Genomic DNA, 13,954 nt, shown 5'->3' on the forward strand with positions numbered 1-13,954 from the left:
TTTGTCTCCCGCCCTAGTCCATAGCAACTCCTCAATGTTGTTTCTTCCCGATTTTGTGTTCTCATTTCCGTTTCTACCCGCGATACGTCTTAGGGAGCTAATAACACCCCCACTATCGCTTACCTAGAGCCAAGTAAACAAGCCGCAGAACTCGCGCCTCAACTCCCGATATTGCAAAGCAAGACCTAAAATTCGCCAATCGTCCAACGCCACTCTCAATCACTTAGCGGCGGTTATTAATATAGTCGTTCAAGACTCTCATAACGGCGTTTTGACGGGCATACATTGCAAAATTCATAGCGGTTCGATTGATACCGTTCGTGGCATGCACATTCGCGGGCCTGTAGGAGGACGGGTCCTGGTTCGCCAGCCAGGTAAACGGTTGCTGCCGGGGATCGCACCCGGCGCGGGCGGCAACCTTGTTGCGGTCCCTCTCCAGCAGCACCTCGGCGACGCGGACGTGGCCGTGGTGCGCGGCCAGCATCAGCGGCGTGTTGCCGCCGTCTCCCCTGGCCGGCACGTCGGCCTCGGCCCCGCTCAGCAGCAGGTACGCGACGACGCCGGCGTGGCCCCAAATCGCGGCCAGGTGTAGCGCCGTGAGCCCGTACGTCCAGGTCCGCGCCGCCGCGTCGTCGCCCCCCCGCGTCACCAGCATGCCCACCTCGGCCACGTGCGAGTCCCCCATCAGCGCCGCCACAATCAGCGGCGTCCGCTGATGCCCGTCGAACGACGCGAACAGCGCCTCGGCCGTCTTGCCGTGCGGCCCCCGGAGTGGACTGGTGATCAGCGCGTGGAGGATGCGTGTCGCGTGCAGGCGCACCGCCCGGTGCATGACTGTTTCCCGGCCTTGCTCGGGCCAGCTGTGCGCCGAGCACAGCACCGTCCCCGTGTCCACGCCGCGCCGCTGCGCCGCGGCGGACACTAACCGGCCGAAATTCTCTACGTCATCACGCGCGACTGCGTCTAGGATCTGCTGGTCTTCGTCCCACTTGGACTGTTCCTCGACTTCCGCTAGCGTTGGTTCTCGGTACCACGACATTGCGAGAATTTGGTTTGTTTAGCACGGTTGGTGTCGTGTTTTGTTCTAGGGTTATTCGTTTATGGTGTGCTGTGTTTGAAGTTTTGTATGTAAGTAGGTAGGTAGGTAAGTAAGTAGGTAGGTAGGTAGGTAGGTAGGTAGGTAGGTAGGTAGGTAGGCAGGTAGGTAGGTAGGTAGGTAGGTTGATATTGTTGGTGAGAGCGTGCTGGTTTCACATATGAGATGGTATGGAATAATATGAAAGAGAGAACATTTCTCGACCCTATTTATACTAGACAAAAGGAAAATGGTTAGCTACGACATAACATAGGTACGACTTACGTGATTATCTGACTGCCTGAGAAAACAAAGCGGCCTGTGATGTTTGTTGTTTTTGTGACTGGATTTGAGCAGTATTATCAGGGAGCCTCTGAAAATCTCAACGGGAAGACCTGTTTATTTAAGGCTGGACTCATGCAAAGAGATTAAAAGGCTTCAAAGACTCAAGGTTCCTGGGCGGCGGCAGGGTTACGGCTTCAAAAGGAGACCGCAGTGACTCTGGTAAGTGGCATATACCCCTGGGCCTGTTGCGAGTCACATCAAGGGCTGGCTGTCTGAAAGACTGAAGTGGGCTACATGCACACGCAACTGTTAGCCATATTCAATACACAAACAAGGATTCATAGAGAATAGTAAAATGACCGACAGTAACGTTGGTTTAAGACTAGCTTATTGATGAATCACTCTAGTGCTACTAACATCGTCAGAATAAACCTGTCAGACACGGCCAGGCACAGTCAGATTCAGCTTCTGAGGCCCACGCATCACATCGCACATAGACATAGTACAGCTCACCGCCTAGCCCGCTTGAAGGGAAATTCGGTGTTTTTTCATCCTAGACTTTGGCTCTCGTTTGGTTGGCCACACATGTATTGTCAGTAGGATGAATAGTGATAGACCCCTTTTTCTTATAAAACCCATCAAAAATTCCGGGTTCATAATGCTTATCATGTAGTTAACACGAAATTTCTTCGATAACTTTTAATAAGATTCTATCGATTTACCTCCCTTGTCTCATGCAAATTCAATCTCTCTACCTCTAGCCATGCACAACGGACCCCAAAAACCGTTCTTGGCAAGAATCTCTCGAGACCACAAGGTCCGTGCACCAAACAGGTAACATTCAGGCCTAGCATTTATTACCCACGACCGCCTTTATCCGTGCTGTGCCGCCGGCCATGTGACAAGCAGCCTCAAGAGACGACATACGACAAAGCATCCCAAACAAGCAGCCAGCTTGCAGTTCGCACGAGACCCTGGCCATGGCCGGAACTAAGCGCAAGCTGCTCGCCGTAGAGTCAGACGTGATCCACGACCTCAGCGACAAGCTCGAGTATCGCGTCGTCAGCATGATCCAGAGCGGCAGAGACAAGAAAGCCGACGTGCTCGTGGTAGAGATCCGGCAGCACAGTCCTCCCCAGCCGGGCCGTCGACCGCGCCAGCCTGGAACTAGGACGGGCACCTGCGTGCTCAAGACGGTCGGTCGGACACCAACCAGCCCATAATCAGCCACCAGCCTTGTTTCCGTGCTGACACCAGCCTGCTGATTAGTTCCCGCGCAATGTCCAAAACGACACGGCGTACGCCAACGAGCTAGCAGCCAACGCGGTACTCTCCCGCTCTATTGCGTCTAGCAGCACTTCTGAAGACGACGCCTGCCAGCTAGCCTTTAACACGATCAGCAGCGCTCCCTCCGAGGCGTGGCCGCTGTGTCTGGGCCGGGTGCACGTAGCAGCACCACCATCACCACCCACAGCCAGACCGAGAACGAGCACGACCGGCAAAAGCAGTAGCAGCAGCATCAGCAGCAGCAGCTGGACACGCTTTAGCTCCGACACCGGCTCGCCAGGCCAGCAGAACAACAACGACACGCGCAAGGGCCTGCTATTCGAGCACCTGCCCGACCTTCGCGCCGTCACGGCAGCGACACTCGTCGCCGACAGCGACGCGGTTGCGGGTGACATCATGCGGACACTGGTCCGGCTGCACGCGCTCAACATCCTGCACCGCGACCACGTGCAACACGCGATGTGGCCGGCGATCGGGTTTTGTAACCTGTTCCTGTACACCAGCGAGGCCGGTGGCGAGAAGAAGCAGAGTGAGTGACAGGGTTCCCGTATTTCATCTGGAATAACAGGCTATAGGTCGATTACCAAACGTGCAAGTTGAATGCTGACCAGAGACATTAGAGGTCGTGGTGCTCGACTTTGGCGGCGCGCTAGTGCTGGCCGGCAGCGAGCGCGACCAGCGGACGATGGCGAATGAGCGGGAGCGGATGCGGGACTTGCTAGAGCGCGCCAGGGACCAGCGGCTGGCCGTCGACCATCTTTCAAACGAGGCGCGGAAGCTGCTTCGGGGTTGAGACTCTGGTAGTTGTTAGTTGTTTACTGAAAGGGGGGTTGGAGTTAACAGCGCCGTGCTTGAACCAGCTGACGAAGCTAGTAAAGAATTGGAGACAACTCAAGTCTTTGGAGACTGAAGCCTTTGAGCATAGATTCTGTAATTCCTCTCGAAAGCAAAGGTATGGGTGGTTATCGACTAATAGGAGGCAGGAGCAGCATTTGCTACGAGTCCAATTGAAAGGCGTCTACCTTTGAACTGCACGGAGGTAGAGAATCTCGCATTTGAAGGGGAGAAAATAGCTGAGCAAGTTCATTCCGTGTATAGAACCAACTACCAGGTCAAGTGCGCTCGTAATCAGAGCCGCCAGCCGAGTTGAGCAAAAAGAAATAAAGCGCTGCCGGCCGTGATCATAGGAGAATAGCTGGAGAGGCGTATAATAAGAACAGAAACTTATAGAGGAGGAGAGAGTCCTCAAAAAACGTAATCATGCGTCCACAACAAGAGATGAAACATTCACTGACTGCCACTGCCTGCCGGGCCTTTGGTATTGTTCTTTGCTTCTGTCAAGAAATGGACCACTCTGGCCTCGCCTTTCTTGCTGGCCAGCGTAATCAGGCCGTCCAACATGCCCATATCCCGGCACAGCCGCGCCATCTCGGCGGCGATCCTGACCGAGTCGTCGTCTGCCGTCAGGTTCCAGACGGCCAGCTTGAGCAGGTGGTCGAGGCCGTGTACCTGCACGCGCCCGTCGGCCTGCAGCAGCAGCCGCACTAGGTGGTCGTGGCGGCTGCTTGCCGCGTACTTGAGCGCCGTATAGCCGCCGTGGTCCTTGGTGCTCGGGCATGCGCCTCGCTGGAGGAACATCGTCACGGTGCTGGTGAAGCCGGCTTGGGCCGCCACCATGAGTGGCGTGACGCCTGCATTGTCGGGCTGCGAGAGGCTATTCAAAAGGCGAAACCACCCGGACGGTAAGCCGAACAGCGCCTCAACCACGTCCATGGTGTTGTCATCTGTGTGGGCCGCCGACATATTGTTGCGTGATACCTTTTCCATCAGATAGTGCCTGCCGTAGATAGCCTTGTCGCTATCCGCGAGATGGGGTTCCTTACAGACAGCATAGAAGAGGACGCTGCGGTCAAGATTTGTCGTAGCGTCCAGCTTGGCCCCGTAGCTCTTGAGAAGGTTGACAAGTGCCACGTTGCGTTGAAAGGCGGCATAGTGGAGTGGCGCGACTCCTCCGATCCCCGTGGCATCAACATCTGCGCCGCCGTCCAGGATGGCCTGTGACTCGGTAATGTCACCGCCAATGACTGCAACGTGCAGTGGCGTGAGGAGTTCCAGGGATGATCTGAGGCGGGGATCGATATTAAATCTGGCCTGGCTTCCCGGCGACACGGCTTGACTCTCAAGGTGATGGAAATGCTGCCCTGCTCTGTAGTCCCCCGAGTGCCACGCATTGTCTCCAGTAGCGATCGCATTCAGAGCAGAGACGTTCCCACGGCCATGTGGCAAGCAGCCGGCGTGAAGATGGGTCTGGGACGGATGGCGCAAGTCGCAGTTTTCAATCCAAGGACTGGAGCTTTGGGACGCCAAAGAATCACCCAGGTACTCGTTATTGTCTTCGGAGGCTGTAGCTCGAATGCTGCCGGAGCCATAGCCCCAATCATCTCCTGTGCCCACCATATTGGCGCCGGATTGCCCCTCAAAGCGGGACAGGCCATCAGCTGGGAGTGCACTCTGGAGTGCTGTGTTGTACATCGCAGCGCTTGATGGGGCGGTATGGACTTGGTTGATGTCGTAAAGGGACGTTCCGGGACCGACAACGAGGCGACGATGGAGGGAGTAGTCGAAGGGCGCTGAGTGAATGGTGGGAAGGTCTTGGAAGGATAGGTTTGAAGGACTAGCTGACGACGCGTCGATCGGCTGGAATTGTTGGGAGAAATAAAAGCCTGCCGGGAAGTTTGTCGGGCGAGTAATTGTTTGAGCGTTGGTTGCCAAGTAAGCATGGACTCTTGCATCGTCTCTGCCGACAGCAAAAACCTGGGCTGGCGGCGTCGAAGTGTGCTGTGACTCTTCGGGCTCAGGGGTCCCGTAGGTGATACCTCGAGGGGCTGCCCGCGAGTCTGGTCAGACCTGTGTCAAAGGATGGACGGGAACAAAGTACCTTGACCGGGGGACAGTGAGCCGGCCCAGCCAACCCCATTCAGGACGTTTTTTCTTTTGAAGCGAGTAAGGTTGGACAGTTTCACCTCTCTCCCACGCACGAAGAATTGGGTCTCTTTGTTCAGCATGTCGCGGCGGCTTGATTGAATCTCGACCATGGCTTGCATCTCGTATGTCTTGGCGTTTTTCTCCAAGCCCCATTCTATGAAGTGCTTCTTATATTGCTTCTTTCTGTTGGCCATGGTTAAGTTGGCGCGGACTGATAGGGTTTGGGTGGCGTTGAAAACGTACAGTGCAACAAACCCATGCTTCTCTGACATTATCGCCATGACCTCCGTGAGCGTTTTGTTCTCGTTCCAGTAGAGGTCTTTGATTGTCTGGCGATGCTTTGCCCAGCCATCACCAAGACTGGGCGGGGACGACATAGCATCTCAATGGAACATGCAGGTCACAGGGTATTGCCGGATGTCTCAGGACAGTGAATCAGTGGACAATGGCGAGGCTGAGCAGGGCTCTGGAAAAGGGGAGCAGAGCCCATGAAAGAATGTGTGGGAAGCTGACCGTAGCAAGTGGCTCTCAAGAGGCCTTAGGATACTGACGCGTATAGGTATTATAGATAGATCTAGCTCACAACCTCCGGAGCCTCATTTTAGAGTGCAGTGACGGGTTATAGCTTAAGCGCCGGCCGGATTAGTCTCAAAGACGGCATGTCTGTATCATGGCTTCTGACGTGTTGGGGTGATTTCCATTTGGGCCACTTGGGTCCCTGCAAAGACGAAACCGTGAATGCCGAGACCGGCAAGTCTTTCTAGTAAAGCGAGGTAGTGGAAGGGAAAGAGGGGGAAGGACGGGGAATCATTGGCTAGCACTAGACGTCTGCAACAGCCAACCCATTGGGCAGTTCAAAAGCCTCTGAAGGTCAAAATGGGACGTGGATGCGGCGTCCAGCTTGAACATGTTTGTGGCGGCAGCCCGTAGCGAGGCCCTTCCCCGCGCAACTGGAGCCAGTGTCACCCGCCGAGCCTCGCAAATAGCAGAACCTCAAGGTAGATACATGTGATGGTCTCGGACAGGGTCGGGCCCTGCGCGGTGTGGCAGGGGAGACCATCACGCTAATCTGGTCTAGACTCTTCCTGGTATTATCTGGGTGTCCTCGACCTGGAATCGCACTTGGGAGGCAAGCCTGCCGGAAATGACCAGTTTGCGCTGGCATAATAGTCCAATGTACTGGTGCTAGCATTGATTGTTCCCTGCGGTACCCAAGATACTTGACAGTTTTGGTGGGTTAGATGGCCACGGAAAGATTGAGGTATATAGCGGTCAGGCGGTTCTTCACGGACATGCTTGGGCAACACGCATGCCAAATCTTGATCCGACGAAAGGCAATGCAAGTTCCCGGCCACTGGGGTGAGTTGACAGGGCCTGGAATATGTGCATACAAACCCCGACGTAACGGGTGGGCGTGTGGGGGGGATACCAAGCACTCCGCATGTACCGCGCCCGAAAGAGAAGTCGGACCGTCGGAGGTATATGGTGGCAGTTGAATGACGTGTCCAGCCTATAGAATTGGCCCCGGAAGATGGACATGGTTCCGTCTCGGCATGGCATCACAAAGTCCCGACCAGGCCTCGACTTCTGGCCAATGAAAAATAGGGGCATTTTTGGAGCAGTACGGGGGAAGTCTAAGCGACATAAATAAGGCTGTCTGTCGCTTGCCGACAGGGGGGGGGGAACTGGGTACGTACACGTCGGTACTGTGAATTGGCAGTCGCTCACCCGCCTCGACCCGGTTCCGTGGAAAACGGCGGCATTTCGCCAATCTCGAGCGGATGGTGTCTCCGCAATGTCGAGCAGATTGTAGCCCGGCTTTGGGTCGACCAGCGCAGCCTCGAGGGCAATGGGGGTTGGCCGGGGAACCCTTGGACAGATCCGAGTGGCTCGCGGCTTGCGGCTATCGAGGGCCTGCCAGGACGGAGTGCACGTGCTGGACGACCGCAAAGATATGCCTAATCTGGCACAACTCTCTTCCTGTCTTGGTTGCATCATGGGCCTGGACGCCGGAATATTCTGGACACTGAACTATTCTGGGGCTGGACTCTGTCGGCGGTAAATTGTTGGTTGCGCTGAGAGCGACATGGATCAAAAGTAGGTTTTGCGCCTTGCTGCTGCCAAATACCGAAAAAGGCGGTCGACGGGGAAGTCGGCGGTTCCTTGTCGTGGGTGGGCGCATACCTCACCAGAGGCGGTGCAAGACAAGAAGTCGGACTGCGACGAAGACAACGCGGAGGTGAATGACTTGACTGCCGTTGACGCAGTCTGACCAATGGTATGACACCGCGTGCCATGGTCACCGCCCTGTTCACGGGAAGCAGCAGGAGTTTAATCCCGCTGAGACACGGTGGCCAGGGTCTTTTGTCTCTCCAAACGCCAAAAGAACAAAAGGTCCTTGGTTCGATTGGCCAAGGGCGCATGGTCGGTTTGGGAAGGCGGACACTAGACTGAACAAGGCAGGAAAAGGCAGCCAGGCGACTTTCGTGCAGATGAAGCCAGCTGCATGCCCGACAGCTGGGGAAGGGGCGACTGGCCCTCCTTCTGGTCAGGCGCATACGCATACCGGCATACGAAGAGATCGACACAGTGTACGGAAATATACCCTGCCCTGCAGGTGACAGATCACATTAGATTGAGGTCACAACACTAGACTCACAGAAAACGCAGAGCTTGGGGTTGCACAAAAGGCTTTGTGAGAAGAGGGAATTTCGTTATCAACCCTGCATTGGACAGAGGTACTGATAACGACAGGCCGGCGACTGCAGGCCGCGCCTGCACTAGCTGTGGTGTAACCGTACCTGCCCGAGACAAGAGTTGGAAGGGCAAGAGCCACGAAGACGAAGTAGATTTCAGGGAGGGTGCATACTAGGTACCTACTGGCGTGTGCACTTCAAGACACAGCCGCGCCTGGCGCCATCAAGACCACAAACTGTTGCGGCTCTCACAGTCCAAAGACTGCGGCTCAGCCGAGCCAGGCGCGACTTGCTTGGCAAAGACACATGGGACGGAAATGCACCGCGCACACTGTCCCACAAGATGGAAATGCAACAGTGGGTGACTCGCTCCCGTCCCCCGTCCCCCCTCGAGTGGAAATACTGTGTAGAGGGGGGGAAGAAGCGGGAAACGCCCCTAAAAGATAGATCCCACACGCCAGGGACTCGAAGGCTCTGCATCCGATGCGGCGTTTTGGACCTCCTTTGTGTAACGTCACACGAACACACAAGAGAAAAGGGATTGGCAAGAACATAAAGGACAAAACAAAAAGCAATGGCTAACTGTGTTCATTTTAGTGTGTGCGTGGTGATGGGTATAAGCTACTTCACTTTTGTGATAGATCTAACTGTGGAAGCCGCTCCTAGAGCAGACGAAATACAAAAAGCCATTTTACTTTGGCGATAACCTGTCGCAGTCGCCCCTTGGGTAGACGGAACCAGACACACAAAAGAAGAAGAAAAAAAAGAGAGAGGAGGGGTAGGTAGCCAGACAGAAGCAGAAAAATAGCCCCGAGACAGGAAGGGAGGGCATCGACTAAACACCCTCGTCATCCAGCTCCTCATCCGGCTCGCGCTCTTCTCCCGCGTAGACCCGGATCCACGGCTCGTTGGGCTGCTCCGGCCCGCTCAGGTTGTCTAGGAACATGCGGGCGAATAGACTGTCAAACAGCTGCTGGGCGTCGCGGCGGGCCGACCACTCGGTGAAGCTGTTGGGCGGCGAGAGCGGCATGTCGCCAGGTTCCGGCAGGATCAGCGAGCCCCAGGGCCTGCTACCACTCGCCAGGTGCCGGCGCCAGGGCGCCGTCAACTCGGCAAACATGCTGGGGTCCGTGCGGTTGAGGTTCTCGGCGACGCGCCGGCGCGCGTACACGACGGGCGGCACCTGCCACAGCAGCGGCAGCATCTCGAGCCAGTCGTCGGGGTCGCTCACTTCATCCCGCAGCACATGTCTATAGGTCTTCAGCCCATCCAGCAGGGCACAGTCCAGGTCGCCCCCTTGGTCGATGTTGCTGATGGCGCGGCAAAAGACGTCGAACGTCACCTCATGCTTGTTACCGGTGTGGTACGGCTCCTTGGCAACGGGCCAGCAGCAGCGGTCAGTGTCTTGCATCAAGTTCAGCAGCTGCAACCAGTTGTAAGCGTACTCCAAAGGGGGCCTGTCGTTCTGCACGTCGGACCTGGTGAAGCGGCTGGCCAGGACGTACCAGAGCTTGGCCTGCAAGGGCGTCAAGCCGTCGGGCTGGGTGGTGCGGGCGAACTGGTCAACGAAGCGCTCGACGAGCGCGGGATACCAGGTCGGGTCGTGCACCTCTTTGATGAGCCGGGCCTTGCGGATGGAGACGGGGGTGGGAAACGCCGTCGTCACGATCTTGACACTGTGTTTGTATTCGCCTTCGTCATGATCGGCCGAGACGTGGCTGATGACAAGGTTGATGATTCGAGACGGGGCCGTGGCCGGGTCGACGTGCTTCTCGTCCAAGTCGCCCATTGCACACACGGACGTCTCGCGGAGCTCGACCAGCAGTTTATCCCGGCATGCCGAGCACAAATTAGCATCCGAGATGACTAGCATGACGACCAAGAGGTCGAAGAGATTTGTATCATATGCGGGGTCGTACAGTGGATTACCGTTCTCGACCGGACTACGCTGTGGCGGGTGCTCCATGGTGTGTGGCGGCTTGTCGTGGTCGTGGGATATCTGTTGAGTGGTTCAGCAAAGGGGCTAGGGGATTTTTACTTACCTTGTGTGTGACCGGGTGTGAAGATATCTTGCGAGCAAAGGCGCGCGGGACGAAGCCTACTTATGACATTCAGAAATCAACGCAGACCTCGAACAGAATGCTGTCGCCACCAAGAATAATGTCTGTGTACTGTACAATGTCCTGTCCAGGGACAAAGCGGGCGAGATATTGGAAGCAGTCGGCCTCCGGGAAACAAAAAGAAGCCAACAAAGGATTAGAACAACAGTAGGATACAATTCTTGGAATAATGATCCAGAATGTTGCGACTGAGAGTTGTTAGGAGTGGGAAGTTCCCGTACGCCGGATCATTGATGAGAAAGCTGGCCGAGATTGATAGACCAAGGCACCTATCAGCAGAAGCGGTGGGAGCCACGGCCTTGGTTAGAAATATGTCTCATGAGCTAAGCTATGCTGAAAATCTGGTATTTTCGCTGTTCAAATAACACCAAATCGAGCATATATGTACAAGATATCGAACTTCCAATCTCCCACAAACCGCCACGGCAGCGCCATATTGGACCCTGCGGTTCTGCCGTGGTGTGCGCTCGCTCGCGCTATAAATAATCTCTTTTAGCATAACCCTCCCAATTTGTAATCGTGATCGGCCATGACGTGGGAATGAGCGGACGGCAAATATAGAAAAAGTGTAACACAAATAAAAGCCATTAAACCCGCGCAAGCCAAGACCACGATCCTTCCAAATGCAGCCGACTAGATCCTCAGCAAGACAGCGGTAAATAGTTTGGGCGCCCAGAATCCCCACACTGCCCAATGCCCGATGCTGTGTATAATAAAGTAGAAAGGTAAAAGAATGCTCGTAGTAACGTGTTCAAACTCGGAAGGAAATCCAAGGCTGTGTGCAAGGTGACGTGCGTGTTTCTTCGGGCACGCGCCGCGGTGCCAGGACAAAACATTGTAATAGGGGAAATGTGTTAAGGTTCCAAGTCAGGTACAAGAAAAAAAGGTCGAATATTAAGAGTTAGTTGGCGGCACCGCGCGTCTGGAAAACGGAAAAAACAGAGCGGGCATTAGTATATAACACAAATAACTCCGCCCCCAAAGGTTAGCCAAAGAACGTTCCATAGTGAGATCAAAGCAAAAGCAACCATGCAAAGCCGATGATGCCGGCCAGGGCGCTACCGCCCAGCGATCGCTCGACAACGCGGACACCGTCGTTCTTAGGGTTGGTGCTTGAGCTGCCGCAGCTCTGAGAGAACCCTGTGCTGGGGCAGTTGGAGTTGCTCCCGGAGTTGCTGGTGCCCCCGGAATTACCGCTGTTGCTACTCGAAGATGAATCACCGCCGTTCGAAGAACTCTCGCTAGACGACCCAGAGTTGCCACCGGGAACCTGTGCAGGGGTGCTGGAGCCGCCGGGGACCGTATTGACATTGGAATTGGATGGCTGGCTGGCCGAGCCCGACGCAGTACTGCTGCCGGCGTTCATGTCGGTTCCGCTCCCGAGGAAGCTCTTTAGCACGGTAGGCTTGTCGCTGTCGACGACCGTGTTGTTAGTTGCCGAGGCGTCATTGTAGTAGTAAGACGTCTTCTTGTTAGTGCCAGGAGGACTGTTGGCGTTATAGCACTTGACGTCGATCTCGCCGAATGTTGCAAAGTAGTAACCGTAGTCCTTGATCTCCTGCGAATTCCAATCGATGGGGCCACCTGCCCAGTCAATGGTTCCCTTCGCATTCGTATCGAGACCACCGGGCCAGATGGAGATCTGAACACGCGATGGCGTTTGCGGGTAGTTCCACTGACGCGCTGTCGCATTGTACGTCTCCGACTTCTTCTTGACGCGGCCGACCTTGCCGTCCACAAGCCAGGTGATGGTGTCAGGCGTCCACTGAATCTCGTACTCGTGGAAGTTGTCATATGTATTCGATAATCCCGTGATGTTGCCCGAGTTGTCGTCTAAATACCGCCGCTAGGTTAGTACCAATTACAACCAAGTGCATTACTGGGGAATGAAGACTTACAGTCTGGGATGCCCTGGAAATAGTAGTTTGTCTGGGCAGTGTCTAGCTCGGTTCCAACGAATTCGTAGTCAATCTCGTCCTTAACGTCACTGAGCAGAATGAAAGCCGTCACAACACCAGCGTCCCGCGATGTCTTCAACTTCGCCTTGACACTGCCGTACCACATATATGTTGTTGTCGCGAGAACGGTGCCGACCGAGTGCTCGGGCATGGTCAGGAGGACATTGCCCTCAAACGGAATGGGCTCGCCCTGCCCGACCCAGTCAACCTTGCTGGAATCGCCGAGATACGAGCCAATATCTTTGTAGTAGTCATGGAACGTATTGTTGTCCCATGTGTACGTCTTGTCCTTGCACACGGGAGCCGGCACGCACGCATCGAGGGTGTTGGACATGCGGGGGTCACAACCCCCTAGACAAAAAGCGCCGACGCCGCATTGGCCATACTCTAAAATGCAGGTTCCCGAAGTCAGCGGCCGTCGGAGAGTAGAGATGTCGTGTCACGGTCACGGACAGGGACCCTAGATTTGGGTTTAGATAGCGCAAAGGCAAAGCTGCAGGACTTACGGGAACAGCAGGGCGCCTCCTTGGGGCATTTCTGGGCCAGCGAACACGTCGGGGCATCTGCGAGAACCGTAGATGCGCCGAGAAGGGCAACGCCCAACGGTAAGATGGATCGGATCATGATTGTGTCGAGGTCGCGAAATATGGTCGCCTCGTGGCTAACTCCACAACGAGAAAATAACGCCGCTCGTTTCGAAGAAAATCGGACGAGGCTTCAGGCGTATTTCGATCGCAGGTTTCGACCGGGCGACGCGCCGAGCACGCAGAATGGGGTGGTGGGTTTCGACAAGCCGGCTGGGCAGGACAAATCCGGTTTGATTCTCCCTCGCGGTCGGGGCTTCCTGGACACCTGTTTATGCGGGTGGACGGACGGGAGCAAGGGCGCGAGCAGCTGGAATGCAGGGCGGGACAATCCCACTTGCAAGCCCTTCTCTTTTTCGGGACGAAACCAAAATTAGTGTACAGGAGGAGAGATGCAACCTGGAGTCGTCTGTCGGAATGTACGGAATACAATGTGAGCGATTGATGGGTGCGGTGTCTGCTGCAGGCAGAGGATACCGAGTGCGGTTGGTTCCTGTCCAAGAAGCTAGGGGAGCACGAAGCAAAGTTGCAAGCGATCGTGAAGCGATTGGCACGGGTTCTTGAGGGGGAAAACGAGGGATCCCAGCAAAAAAAGAAGCCCGGATGACAGAAGAAGGATGATTTCACCAGGTCCAACAGCGAAAGATGAATACGGAGAGAGCGGCAAAGGGGGGCGGCGAAGGAAAATGTGGAGAAGAGGGAGCGAAGTGCCAAAGGCACAGGATCTGCGTTGTCCCGCTACTGATTTTAGCTGTGCCCGATGTGGAGAGAACAATTCGCGGGCTTGGCGCTTCTTTTGGAAGTTACGTCGGCTCCGGCACAAGGCTGCTGCTCCTCCATGCCGCCCTGGAGGTGCGCATCACACTATCCACGGGGGCTGCGGTGATGGCGCCCAGGCGTTGAGCGCCCTGAAGCTGGGGAATGGACCCTTGCAGCATCGGACCACCAGAGGGCTGGTGTGCTG

The 13,954-nt window shown here is 55.5% G+C and overlaps 6 protein-coding genes across 6 annotated transcripts; 1 reads left to right on the forward strand and 5 right to left on the reverse strand.

Annotated features, from left to right (window-relative positions):
• Positions 1–123: 123 nt before the first annotated feature.
• B0T26DRAFT_794642 (ankyrin repeat-containing domain protein) lies at positions 124–1,039 on the reverse strand (the record flags this gene model as incomplete). Its single annotated transcript, XM_060446894.1, has 2 exons — positions 124–185; positions 316–1,039. 2 exons carry the CDS (start codon positions 1,037–1,039, stop codon positions 124–126), a joined length of 786 nt encoding a protein of 261 aa, XP_060290844.1.
• Positions 1,040–2,340: 1,301 nt separating this feature from the next.
• Positions 2,341–3,440, forward strand: B0T26DRAFT_681605 (uncharacterized protein; the record flags this gene model as incomplete). Its single annotated transcript, XM_060440654.1, has 3 exons — positions 2,341–2,556; positions 2,630–3,176; positions 3,259–3,440. 3 exons carry the CDS (start codon positions 2,341–2,343, stop codon positions 3,438–3,440), a joined length of 945 nt encoding a protein of 314 aa, XP_060290845.1.
• Positions 3,441–3,934: 494 nt separating this feature from the next.
• Positions 3,935–6,009, reverse strand: B0T26DRAFT_658230 (ankyrin repeat-containing domain protein; the record flags this gene model as incomplete). The annotated part of the gene is made up of 4 exons (XM_060438849.1): positions 3,935–4,802; positions 4,962–5,544; positions 5,592–5,815; positions 5,876–6,009. The coding sequence occupies 4 exons, from the start codon at positions 6,007–6,009 to the stop codon at positions 3,935–3,937; spliced, it is 1,809 nt and encodes a 602-aa protein (XP_060290846.1).
• Positions 6,010–6,463: 454 nt separating this feature from the next.
• On the reverse strand, positions 6,464–7,839 carry B0T26DRAFT_519182 (uncharacterized protein). Its single transcript, XM_060435466.1, has one exon. The coding sequence runs from the start codon at positions 7,628–7,630 to the stop codon at positions 6,917–6,919; it is 714 nt and encodes a 237-aa protein (XP_060290847.1). The 5' UTR covers positions 7,631–7,839; the 3' UTR covers positions 6,464–6,916.
• Positions 7,840–9,163: 1,324 nt separating this feature from the next.
• Positions 9,164–10,294, reverse strand: B0T26DRAFT_757486 (uncharacterized protein; the record flags this gene model as incomplete). The annotated part of the gene is made up of 1 exon (XM_060446251.1): positions 9,164–10,294. The coding sequence occupies one exon, from the start codon at positions 10,292–10,294 to the stop codon at positions 9,164–9,166; it is 1,131 nt and encodes a 376-aa protein (XP_060290848.1).
• A 1,166-nt stretch (positions 10,295–11,460) lies between these two features.
• On the reverse strand, positions 11,461–12,740 carry B0T26DRAFT_757487 (concanavalin A-like lectin/glucanase domain-containing protein; the record flags this gene model as incomplete). The annotated part of the gene is made up of 2 exons (XM_060446252.1): positions 11,461–12,281; positions 12,347–12,740. The coding sequence occupies 2 exons, from the start codon at positions 12,738–12,740 to the stop codon at positions 11,461–11,463; spliced, it is 1,215 nt and encodes a 404-aa protein (XP_060290849.1).
• Positions 12,741–13,954: the final 1,214 nt, after the last annotated feature.

This window comes from Lasiosphaeria miniovina (genome assembly GCF_030549165.1).
Source record: "Lasiosphaeria miniovina strain SMH2392-1A chromosome Unknown B0T26scaffold_8, whole genome shotgun sequence".
NCBI lineage: Eukaryota > Fungi > Ascomycota > Sordariomycetes > Sordariales > Lasiosphaeriaceae > Lasiosphaeria > Lasiosphaeria miniovina.

What these genes read in the sequence shown, in the direction of transcription:
- B0T26DRAFT_519182 (XM_060435466.1), bottom strand. Translation starts at nt 7,630, where the DNA reads ATGATGCAACCAAGACAGGAAGAGAGTTGTGCCAGATTAGGCATATCT.